We start from the raw sequence: 12,673 nt of genomic DNA on the forward strand, positions 1-12,673 counted from the left end.
TAACGTGGCCATGGATTCCGGTGGAGAGATGTCGGTTTGGAGCTCGGACGAAGAGGATGAAACGCGAGGAATTAGAAGCTTGAACCAGCCTCTAATGGTGGAACACAAATCGATCTAAGCCCAAGGCTGAAGCTTGGAGACGAGGAAGACAAGCCACTAGGAATCGAGCATTGAGCCACAGCGACTTGATGAACGGGAACCAGACGCCGCTGTGGAGCTGGAGCGATCACGGAGAGCGGAGGCTACAACACCGCTCGGTTCACGAGAGAAAGAGTAGAAGATGACTGGAGCGGGGTCTTGAACGGGGATGCACAGGTCGCTGTGGAGAAGATATAGCGATTAGTGAAGTGTTGACCCGGTTTAGTCCGGTTTGACTTTGGTTTAATTTCAATTAAACCAGCTCGATTTATGCACTCCTAATAAATAGATTTAGACCCAAAACCCTAATGTATCTCATTTTCTCTCTAAAATTTGCCTCATTTTGTAAAAGCTTGAACCTTTAATCATTTTAAGGATTTTCTTCATCTTATATCTTGTTTCTCTTAATCATTAACATGATTAACCTTGAATCTCATATGGATTTAAGGTTTCTCATGAAGATTGAGAGTAGACTCTTTTTTGAATCCATGGGTTAGGTAGATCTAGGGTGATTAGTGAAGAGTTAAGGTGTTTTTGTTGAATTCTACTAGTTTTTATGCTTGCTAAGTGTTCTTAATGCTAGATTAGACTTGATCAATCTCATCTAGATCTTAAGCTATTTTAAGCCCGGAAGGTGTTTGTTAAAATGCTTGAATGAACTTAGTATAGCTTTTTTCAATCATCTTGCCAAAGGGATTTGTTTGTTAAGGGAGCTTTAGAATGGTTAATTAGACTTGTGATTTATGCATGCTTTCTGTTTTAGGCCAACGGGAGTTGATGTTCTAAGCATGATTAGCATAGGGATTATTGTCACGGGAGTGGATTAATCTATTTGAGTGTGTTCTAGGCCTATAAAACTTGTGGTTTCTTAAAGTTGGCACCTTTACTTGGGAAATCGCTTTGGATCAATTACCTTAAGCCCATGGATCTACCTTATCATTTGGTTGAAAGTTTAGTTCTTGCACTTATTTCTAGAGTGGATTTGAGATCACCTTTGTTTATATTTTTAGGATCTTAGCTTTGTTACCATCATCCATCTTCTCGTTTGCTTAGATTAAGAGTAAGAGGTAGTTGTGTGTATTCTTGGTGCTATAGATTTCTAGTTCTCTGTGGTTCGACAACCTTTCTATACTATCATTTGACTTGGGAACCTTGAAAACTCCCAATACCAAATTGGCGCCGTTGCCGGGGAGCTAGTAGATTTATCATTAGGATTTCAATCTTTCTTGAGACTAAGCTTATTTTCTTGCTTTGTTTTGCTTTGGTACAGTTACTAACCTTTTCTTCTAGCTTTTGTTATTTGTAGAGATGGCTTCAAGTTACCATGGAGAGCCACAAGAAGAGGAAGACACATTTGAATATCACATTCAAGATGACTTTGATGCAAGTATACTCACACCAGCACAACTTGTGATGTTATATGAGCTTCAGAAGGAGTACCCGGGGTCGGCAAAGACATCCCTAGCACGAAGGATCCGGTTGGAGCTTATTAAGGATCGAGCAGAGCTTGAAGGAAGGGAGGTTACAAAGTATGAGTTTAATGTTGCCTATGACCTTAAAGAGGTAATGGATTGGGCTCCACCACTCCAGCTGGAAGGTATAGAAATTTCTATTTTAGAACTTCAATTTGAGAAAATATGCTTGCCTTGTGGTGAAAACATTGCTCATGATCATGATTCTCTTGTGCTCATCAATGAATGTCTTGATATGATATGTGAAACTAGGAAGCTAGATGAGTTGAGAATAGAAAAGCTTGCTAGAGTTCATATTGAAGTTTGTTTTGACAAGAGCTATCTATGTGCTTCATTTGATCTCGAATCTGAGTTTTTGATTCTTAATGAACCTAGACCTCTTCTTTCTCTTGCTGATATAGGGGATGAACTTGATGTGGATAAGCTATTGCTTGAGATAGAAAACCCCCTTGTCAAAAATAATCATGAGAATGTGAACATTGTGTTCTATTCAGTTGATGGAGATAGAGTTGACTACTTTGTTAAAACCTCGTTTGAACCAGTAGTTGACTTTATCTTTCCACCAAATGCATTTGATTCTCATGACTATTTAAACATCAAAGAGCATCTCATATTTCATGATTCATCTATAGTGAAGCTCTTTGATGAAAAATCTGTCTATTTTCTATGGACAGTAGTGTGCTCCTTTGCGCACTTGGTTTCTTGTTCTTGTAGAAGAATGACCAAAGGTGCATTGGCTCAGCCTTTTGATACCTATGATTAGCATGCACACAAAGTCAAGCTAGAGACTTAAAACAAGCTCACTTGGGAGGAAGTCCCATGTTTATCCATTGTATATATTTCTTTATTTTTCTTTCTTTTTAAGTTGTTTAATAAGTATTGTTGAGGTTGTTCAGGTTGGGTCTATCTCTAGATAAGAGAAGTCTTCATTTCCACTTCAGCCCATGTCTACCGGCGAAACAAATCTGAGGCCAAGGGTCCTCTACCACCCAATTCAGCCTATAACTCCAAGTATGTGCCACTCCAACCTTGTACATATTTAGTTATCATGTTTATTTCTTTCTCTTAGATCTCTTCTTTGAGCTTACTCTCACACAAGGGACTGTGTGAAGTAAGTTTGGGGGAGAGTCTACTATCTCACATTGTTTTCTGTTTTGTTTACTTGTCATGAGGCATCATGCATTGCATTGTATATACTTTTTTGCATATAAAAAAAAATAATTAAGAAGCATTTAGTTGCATCATTTGCATCTTTAGAATTGAGTCTATAAGCATTTAGATTGCATTCATGCATTGGGAGCAAACCTTGTAAAGGACACATGTCTAGAACTCAATTTGACACCCTAGTTAAACATATCAAATAGCTTGAGCATCTCTTAAAAAAGCTTGTAAGTTTCGAGCCTTGAACACTCTTCTTGAAACATGTTGCTTGCTTGATATTGACATTGCTCTTGAAAGCCAACTCCAATTTGAACTTGAACTTAATGAACTTAATCTCTCTTGCATATGGGCACTTGCATACTTGATCATGGATCTCATACACATTTGGGTTATCTTATTCCATTCATTATCCTTTGTTAACCGAAATGGAACTCTCCTACCCCTAAACCCTTAGCCATTCTTTGAGACCAACATTGATTTGCTTGAGTGAGGCCTTCTTTTTGATAGCTTGTCATGTGCAAAATCTTGAGAGTATTGGGAGCGACATAGATTTGTTCTCATCTCTTGCTAGCATAGGATCCTCATTTGAGTTAGCATCTAGGATGGTTAGTGGGTTTGTTTATTCTAAAGTTTGTTATCTTGGGTTTGGGAGAAAAGAAAAATGAGAAAGATGATCAAAAAGTTGAGAAAAGAAGCCACTAAGGATCAAAAATAAAAAATCTCTAGATTTAGTCTATTTGAACCTTCCCCCAATATAAAAAAAAAAAGAAAAAAAAATGATGTATCAATAAGATGGTGGGAAGGTAGATAGAGCTAAGAGTTGTGAAAAGTTAATAAAAGATCCTTAGATGGTTAAGTTAAAGAGTTCATGAGGTGAGTGTAATAAAGTGGGTTACTTTGGGTATTGAGATGAATGTGAATAGGGGTGAAGCTTGTTATATCACTTAGGAAAGGGTAGAATGATGAGAATGGATCTATGTATGCATAAATTGCTCCTGGTCTTAGATAAATTTTGCATAATGATCAAGCTCCTTGTTCTTGAGTGATTGCCACTTTGAAATGATTTATTTGAGCCATTGTTTTCATTCACATTTGACCACTTTGTTCACCAAGCCAAATGATTAGGATCATGTGCCCATTTGCAAGTATTCACCTTATGTGTTTGTATAAATGAATGTGAGAGTTGGTCTAAAGAGCTTGTTGATGGATAAGCATTGCAACTTGTGTAGAGGTATATGAGTATGGATAGGTCTTGAGAAGCTAGAGTGTAATAAAAGTTCTTCTCATGCTATTTGCTATATTTTCCTTAGGATGTCAAGTTGAAGGCTAGAAAGTGTTTCTTTTGGTTATAAGCTCTCATTTTCAAACTCTTCTCTTTGATTGATCTTAAATGTTTACTTGAGGACAAGTAAAGAACTAGTGTGAGGGAGTTGATATCTCATGTTTTTATAGATTTTTAGATTCATATTTTAGATTATTATGATCATTTTAGGTTGCATTTAGATATATTTATTGCATTTGCATACTCATTTGCATATCATAGGAGTTGGAGTGCACAATTGGAAGTTTTGGGTCAATTCACAAGGTCATTTCTGCAATTTACAAAGTATGAGGTCAGAAACGAAGTTATCAAAAGGGCAGGGACTGGTTTTGCAAATATGAAGAAACCCACCATTGGAGAGGTCGATTGTTCTTCTCGCCGCGACTTGATTCCGACGATCCCGGTGGCCACCACGACGGGAGAGATGATCACGGTTGAGACAGAGTACGGCAATGGTGGAGTTGTGGTTCAACGGAGGCGCCATGAGCAGCGATGACGGCGTGAATCATGGAGGAGACTCGATGGCTTAGCAGAACCACGACGACGGCTTGAAGCTTGGTCCGGTGACGGCGAGAACGAAGAAGAACAAGACGGATACGCTGGTGGTGAAGCAAGGACTCGCCGGAGAAGCTTGATTTGGAGCTTTCGTGCTATGGGTTTGCTCACGGATCGAGCCTGTGACGGAGAAGCTTAACGTGGCCATGGATTCCGGTGGAGAGATGTCGGTTTGGAGCTCGACGAAGAGGATGAAACGCGAGGAATAGAAGCTTGAACCAGCCTCTAATGGTGGAACACAAATCGATCTAAGCCAAGGCTGAAGCTTGAGACGAGGAAGACAAGCCACTAGGAATCGAGCATGAGCCACAGCGACTTGATGAAACGGGAACCAGACGCCGCTGTGGAGCTGGAGCGATCACGGAGAGCGGAGGCTACAACACCGCTCGGGTTCACGAGAGAAAGAGTAGAAGATGACTGGAGCGGGGTCTTGAAACGGGATGCACAGGTCGCTGTGGAGAAGATATAGCGATTAGTGAAGTGTTGACCCGGTTTAGTCCGGTTTGACTTTGGTTTAATTCAATTAAACCAGCTCGATTTATGCACTCCTATAAATAGATTTAGACCCAAAAACCCTAATGTATCTCATTTTCTCTCTAAAATTTGCCTCATTTTGTAAAAGCTTGAACCTTTTAATCATTTTAAGGATTTTCTTCATCTTATATCTTGTTTCTCTTAATCATTAACATGATTAACCTTGAATCTCATATGGATTTAAGGTTTCTCATGAAGATTAGAGAGTAGACTCTTTTTGAATCCATGGGTTAGGTAGATCTAGGGTGATTAGTGAAGAGTTAAGGTGTTTATTGTTGAATCTACTAGTTTTTATGCTTGCTAAGTGTTCTTAATGCTAGATTAGACTTGATCAATCTCATCTAGATCTTAAGCTATTTTAAGCCCGGAAGGTGTTTGTTAAAATGCTTGAATGAACTTAGTATAGCTTTTTGTTCATCTTGCCAAAGGGATTTGTTGTTAAGGGAGCTTAGATGGTTAATAGACTTGTGATTTATGCATGCTTTCTTGTTTTAGGCCAACGGGAGTTGATGTTCTAAGCATGATTAGCATAGGGATTATTGTCACGGGAGTGGATTAATCTATTTGAGTGTGTTCTAGGCCTATAAATACTTGTGGTTTCTTAAAGTTGGCACCTTTACTTGGAAATCGCTTTGGATCAATTACCTTAAGCCCATGGATTCTACCTTATCATTTGGTTGAAAGTTTAGTTCTTGCACTTATTTCTAGAGTGGATTTGAGATCACCTTTGTTTATATTTTTAGGATCTTAGCTTTGTTACCATCATCCATCTTCTCGTTTGCTTAGATTAAGAGAGTTTGTGTATTCTTGGTGCTATAGATTTCTAGTTCTCTGTGGTTCGACAACCTTTCTATACTATCATTTGACTTGGGAACCTTGAAAACTCCCAATATCAAGTGTCCACGACATACGTGGTCTGCTTTGTGATTGCAGATTTGCGTGTTGCATCCCACGTTTGTCGTGCTGGGGAGTATTAGAGATATGTTGGGCCGGAAGATGTGTATCTTACGGACCAAGATTGTGAAGCCCGTGAAACCTATGAAGACCCTCAAAACTAAAAGGAAAGACTTGAAGATCAAGTTAACCTCAAGATATTCTTAGCATATTTCTATTAAGTATTTAGGAAAGTTAGCATTGTCTATTGTTAACATTATGTTAATGTTAGCGATATATATATGTGTCTTGTATTCTCATATTAAAGACAACACAATAATATATTCATATTCTATTATACTTTACACATCAACGAAGTCAAGAATGACGCCTTCACAAATATATACCATCCCCAATACTTTCGCAAATACAACAAATATATTTCGCAAATATAAAAGGTTTATTTTATTATTATCATCTTATGTTTAAAATGTTAAAATAGATCATAGCATCCCCATTGCTCTCTGCTGTCCTAAGAGAACCATGTCAACAACTATCTGCAAATTTAGTTCCGATGAACCACAAGTATGCTCCGTAGCTTTCTCAGCCAAGCCTCTCCACTCTTCCGCCTTCTCTCTCATTTTCTTTCCTTTCTCTCCATCCATTAGCTCTCTTACCACCGCTTCGACCTCCTTCCTCCCCACGTCTCCACCGATCTCCATCCCTACTCCCCACTCCTCACAACAAAACTTACAATTCGTTGGCTGCTCCGCAAAGAATGGCCAACACACCATAGGAACTCCACCACAAAGACTCTCTATAGTCGAGTTCCATCCACAGTGCGTTAAGAACCCTCCTACCGCCGGGTGAGCAAGAACCTTCTCTTGTGGACACCAAGTCGCTAGCATCCTCCGGCCAGCCGTCTCGGTTAAAAACTCTGGTGGAAGCATCGGTACATCACCGTCTACTAAATCCGGCCTGATCACCCATAAAAACTCTTTTCCTGTTGCTGCCAAACCCCACGCGAACTCCACGAGTTGTTTTGCACTCATCACTGTTATGCTACCGAAGTTAACGTAAACTACGCTGTTTTGAGGCTTGGTATCGAGCCAGTCTAGACACTTCGTCTCCTCCTTCCATAGACTCGATCCCATCCGTCCTATCTCGCTATCCTTGTCGATGTCACGATTCACTAGTAGACTGAGGGGTCCAATAGGGTACAAGGGAGGTAAAATAGACTGCAAAGATTGTATGATGTCATGCTCAAGATCATCGAACGTGTTGAGAATGATAGCAGAAGCGCGTTTGAGCTGGTCAGTCTCATGGAGAGAAAAATTAAGCATGATGTCGTCACGACTAGTTGCACGGATGAAGCTAGGTATGTCTTTTAGTTTTAGGTTTTTCATTGATGGAATCCAGTCTATTTGTGTGTTTAAGTAACTCTCATCTGCAAAATCCACAGCTGTTTTAATAAGATAGATATCTCGTTATTTATCAGTAAGTAATAGAAATGAAACTAAATTTAATATTATAACATTGATTAAATCATTGATTAATATAATAAATAATACCTTTTAATGGACATAAACCCTTCTCGATGAAACTGTGAAAGTACATGTAGGCAAGGAAGCCACAAGCACTTGCGGTCCATAAATTAACACACGTGACACCGAGCTCCTCCGCAGCGTCAAGAGTGAAACTCATAATACCGTCTGATACAATACAACTCACGGGAGGAACATCATCTCTGGTGTTGATTCGCTCAAGAAGCTCCTTAAATGGAGCTAGAAAGTTCTTCATGGTGGCCTCGCAGATGGAAGGGACGTCCTGCATCCTATCCCCATCAGTCTCTAGTAGACCATCAGGGATAGACTCGTACCGGAACGTGGGAATCCGGTCCAGCGCGTTGGGCCCACGCGAACGGAGTAGACGGTTGTGATTGTAGACGTTGTTGACGAAGGTGACGTGAAAGCCTTTGTTGTGGAGCAGTTTAGCTAGTTTCAGCATCGGGTCGATATGGCCTTGAGCAGGGAAAGGCACGCAAACAACATGTGGTTTTTGTCCGCTAGAAACGGTATAAGAAGCCATTTTTCTTTCTCGTGCGTCAAAAAAGAAGGAACAATATGGATGTGATTGATTTGGGATTTAAAGGACTTTACGGTGAGATTATGTAATTGAATTCTTGTACGTAGTAACGTTGATTGTTGACATGTGCGTCACGAGCGAAAATTTCTAGATGCCGTAAGATTGATATGCTGCCAACAAGTTAAAGATAATGTTTATCTACATGTAGCAATTCAACTTATGTAAGTTAAGACTCGAACACAATTTTTTTTTTTTTTGTCAATTGATTTGCATTAATCAGAAAATAAAAGAAAACAAAGAAGTCTGGCCTCAGGCCCATACATTAGCCCATTACGAGAATAGAGAGACCCAAAAAAGAAGATTTTGCCAACACGTCGGCATCGACGTTTTGCAATCGAGAAAGAAACAAGAACGAAATATCGACAAAAGCAGAAGAGATTTGATGGATATCCTGAACGATTCCATAGATCTCTTTGTTCTGCATGTCGTTGTTGATTGCTTGGATGAGCGTTGTGTTGTCAGAGAGCATCCTAATCTCTGTGAGACCAAGATTCACTGCTGCTATGAGCCCTAGACACAAGGCTAGAGCTTCTGCTACGAGGGGGGAGCTGACTAGGCTTTGGGTGGTGGTTCCTTTCTTGATTCTCTTGCCTGTGGAGTCCGATATGATCCACGCTAGTCCTGCTGTGTTTGTCGCTTTATTCTAAGCCGCGTCTGATCTGCAAGTTGGGTAGCTGCTGTTCATTTGTCCATTGCTTCTATTAGGCTTCGTTCCAGGTAGCTGCTTAATATCTTTTAGATTTTTACTCTGAGCTAAGCACCATTCGCTTGCTAATCTTATTCCCTTGATTGTCGTTTCTTCTGCTGAAAGTTGTCGCTTTTCAAAAATCAGGGTGTTGCGAGCTGTCCAGAGTGTCCAGCATATCCAAGGAAGTATTGCTCCGGTGATTTCTGAAGGAGGGAGGCAAATACTCTTCCTATACGCCACGATGATATCCTTGAAATCCGCTTCAGTAGCTATGTGAACTACTTTAAACAGAGGTATGAGTTCCCAAACCTTTTTAGCAAACGGGCATTCAAAGAAAATGTGCTTTGCTGTTTCGAGAGCATTGCATCTTGTACAGTGTGCCTGAGCTTGAATCCCTCTTATTTGCAGGTTCTTTCCTGAAGGAAGCGCCTTTTGGACTATAAACCACATGAAGACTTTCATCTTTTGTGAGCATTCGCTACTCCAAATGTCTTTTATCCAATTGAAACCTTCCGGTGTCCTGATTTCTTGTAACTCCTTTGATGCTCTGGATACCGCATATCCTGATTTTGTTGAGTAGACTCCGGAGGTTGTTGGTTGCCAGATATGTAAGTCTTCTGCGTCTCGTGTCCCCGGCTGGATCATAAGTATCTGCTCTTTGAAAAGAGGTAAGATTTCTTCTACTCTCTTGCTATTCCACTTCATATCGTCTGTTAGCAAGTCTGATACCCTTAGATCAAGTTCCTCTTCCTGTATTGGTCCACATGGTTTGACTTGCTCTGTCAATGATATCCAAGAGTCTTGCCAGACTCTTGTTGTTTGTCCATTCCCAATAGCTCTAGCTAGGTGTCTTTTTAGGAGATTTATGCCGTGTAGTATGCTCCTCCACCCATGGGAGCAAGTTGATGGAGCCTCTGCGTTTAGAAAAGCTTGGTTATGGCAATATTTGCTTCGTAGGATTCGTGATAACAGACAGTCTGGTTTTATTAGGATCCTCCACGCTTGCTTTGTCAGTAAGGTTTGATTAAATAGCTGGATGTCCCTGAATCCTAGTCCTTCTTTATCTTTAATTTGCGTCATTTTATCCCACGAGACCCAGCATATTTTCTTCTTGTCTTCTGAATCATCCCATCAAAATCTTGTTAATACTAATTGAATGCGTTTGCATAGATTTGCAGGGAGTTCAAAGCATCACATGGCGTACGTGGGGATTGGTGTGAGGCAATTTGAAAGTGGTCCTGTGAGGCAATAGTTCGTGAACGCAATTTTTTGAGATAAAAGTATACTAGTTACAAAAGACTATTAACTTTTTCAAGTTCTATAAGCTAAGAAAACACGCCATATAGAACATTTAAAAAACAAATTAAACGTAGATATTGGTGGATATAACATCGAAAAATAATAAATGTATATATTGCAGCTCAATTTATTAGGGCTGCTTATATTGGGGTTTGGAAAGAATATGGTAAACGTATATATTGTACATATTTAATTTTTAAATTAAATGTTAAATACTTTCTAAATTTTATTTATATAAATGGTATTCATGTACCCGACAGTTTTGTACTAGTAATAGTATTTTTTTTGTCGGCAACATCTCTGTAATATATCCAAAAGGCGGCTTACAAGTACACTTGGCTCAATATCTCCATCATTACAAATTTGATGTAAAGAGCACAAGATAACACGTGTGATGAGTATCAGAGTATGACAAATTATAGAACACACGGTAGAAAAATAGTGAGCTCAATGGAGATTTTTTAGCCCACTAAATCTTAGTATGGGCTTATTGATAAGTTTGAATTGTGGAATAGGCATTTAGTCGGCCTTGTTAGTAGTCATCCGATACACATTCGAAGTAGTTGGGAACTTTTTCTTTCTGCTGAACTGTACATGAAATTTAAATCGATACTATAACTCGCCCCGCACACCGGTTCGGGTACTAATTTTTAATTTATTAATTGTTTAAAGATATTTTGTAAAAAAACATAGATTTTTATTTATTTTATATTTTTACATATCATAATTGAACTTATTCAGATCTAAAACCCTGATTTGAATCCAGCAAAAAATTTATAATATTCAAACAAAGTCTAATTTCAAAATCCAAAAAACTCTAGAGGAAAGAACCAATCTATATCTGAATTATTGATTATGTAAATAAATAAATAAATATTTGTTAATTGGTTTGAAACTTTGTCACAGATAAAGAAAATTAATTTAAACATATGCAATTATTATGATTGATACGTAAAATAAATAATGTTAAATGAAAATAGCGAAAATAATTAGGGAAATAGTTAAGAAATATAAAAAGAAGAATGTAAAAGATATAATAAAACACTTAAAATAAAATAAATTATGTTTTATATATTTATAATAAATGCTATCAAATTATTAAAAAAATGCAACTAATAAAGTAGTTAAAATGAATAAAATAAAGAAAAAGATAATAAATCTATTAAAAATATGGTTAGTTCTATTTTGTACTTCATTTTTAATAAGATAGATAGATAATGGCCTATAAATAAAGATAAGTTAACCTTTTTTTTTTTTGAACAACAAGATAAGTTATCCTATTTAGTAATTTGTATAGGTCACTAGGAAGAAGAATGGATGGAAATAGAAGAGGTTATGTAAAGAAGAGCTTCATTTGATGTTTTTGATTTAACCTTAACCTCTTGTTTTGCTATATGTTACTGGTTAGTTGGAGCTTGGATTTTCTTATATATCTCAAAATCTCTGTAAAATACGAGGGACAATAAAAAGATCAAAAGGATAGAAAAAAATAGTTACAAGAAGGATAATTAAAGACGTCGCCAATGACTCCATATATTTGTAAAAAGCACATAACTAAAGTCAACACACTTAACATCTCTTTTCCACCAACACATAGAAGAACAAGACTCCGTGTGGTCGACCTCACTTGATTATAATCACCTCTCCTCTCCCTACCTAAAAGAATATGCTCTTCATTTCATTCCATTTTTCGTATTTTTCTTTACTAACAACAAAATTTCAAGGACGGTAACAAACAACAACGAAAACAAACTTCGTGGACATATCCATCTTATGTGGTCCTTGATCTTATGAGTTATGAGGACTGAGGAGGCAGGAGCATATATTTTTCAGAAATGGACATATCCATCTTATGTGGTCCTTGATCTTATGAGTTATGAGGACTGAGGAGGCAGGAGCATATATTTTTCAGAAACTGAAAGTTTTCAGTTTCCTGTCTCAAAATATAGTACTAATCGTTAATAACTATTATAAATGGCATTAGAACACGAATTGGGTGAGACTGAAACACCTGCCTCTTATAAATGTATCAATCTATAAAAACTAACCAAAAAGGTTTGGTGAACATTATCATATCTAAATCGAGAAAATCTGAGACGATACACAATTAAAATAAATAAAAATCACATCAAAAGTGGGAGTTGGCGAAGCAAGAATGGTGGGGTTCTGCTCTGCAAGACTGGTGTTAGGTGAGGCGAGAGATCATAGCTTTTACTCAACCCCATTTTAGATCTCTATCCAATTTTCATGTTTTTTTATATTATCAATCAGTCTACATATAACATATACTGTATTTATAATTACATTACTTTGATTTACTACTCAACATGTGTACAACAGTACAAATACACTCACCACCTTTTATAAAATATTGACCATCAAAAGTTCAAAACATGCAACGAATCTATTTCAAATGAAGCTAAACCGAAAATGAATTTGTGTAGCAAGACGCGTAAACCGGTTACCGTATAGTACAAACTGAGTAAA

At 37.9% G+C, this 12,673-nt stretch overlaps 2 protein-coding genes and 1 long non-coding RNA gene across 3 annotated transcripts in view; 2 read left to right on the plus strand and 1 right to left on the minus strand.

Annotated features, from left to right (window-relative positions):
* The window catches only part of LOC130496901 (uncharacterized), a 5,144-nt gene extending 2,652 nt beyond the window's left edge, over positions 1-2,492 (plus strand). Inside the window, exon 2 of the mRNA XM_056989549.1 lies at positions 1,445-2,492. Within this exon, the coding sequence (XP_056845529.1) occupies positions 1,445-2,373 (929 nt within the window). The 3' untranslated portion in view covers positions 2,374-2,492. The remainder of the gene's footprint in view (positions 1-1,444) is intronic.
* A 3,933-nt stretch (positions 2,493-6,425) lies between these two features.
* Positions 6,426-8,142, minus strand: LOC108854635 (UDP-glycosyltransferase 85A5). Its single transcript, XM_018628244.2, has 2 exons — positions 7,626-8,142; positions 6,426-7,501 (listed from the first exon to the last, which is right to left on the minus strand). The coding sequence occupies exons 1-2, from the start codon at positions 8,140-8,142 to the stop codon at positions 6,558-6,560; spliced, it is 1,461 nt and encodes a 486-aa protein (XP_018483746.1). The 3' UTR covers positions 6,426-6,557.
* On the plus strand, positions 7,294-8,299 carry LOC130512199 (uncharacterized). The gene is made up of 2 exons (XR_008945760.1): positions 7,294-7,432; positions 7,676-8,299. It is a non-coding gene; the product is annotated as an uncharacterized LOC130512199 (long non-coding RNA).
* The last annotated feature ends 4,374 nt before the right edge of the window (positions 8,300-12,673 follow it).

This window comes from Raphanus sativus, chromosome 1 (assembly GCF_000801105.2).
Source record: "Raphanus sativus cultivar WK10039 chromosome 1, ASM80110v3, whole genome shotgun sequence".
In the NCBI taxonomy this organism is placed as follows: Eukaryota; Viridiplantae; Streptophyta; class Magnoliopsida; order Brassicales; family Brassicaceae; genus Raphanus; species Raphanus sativus.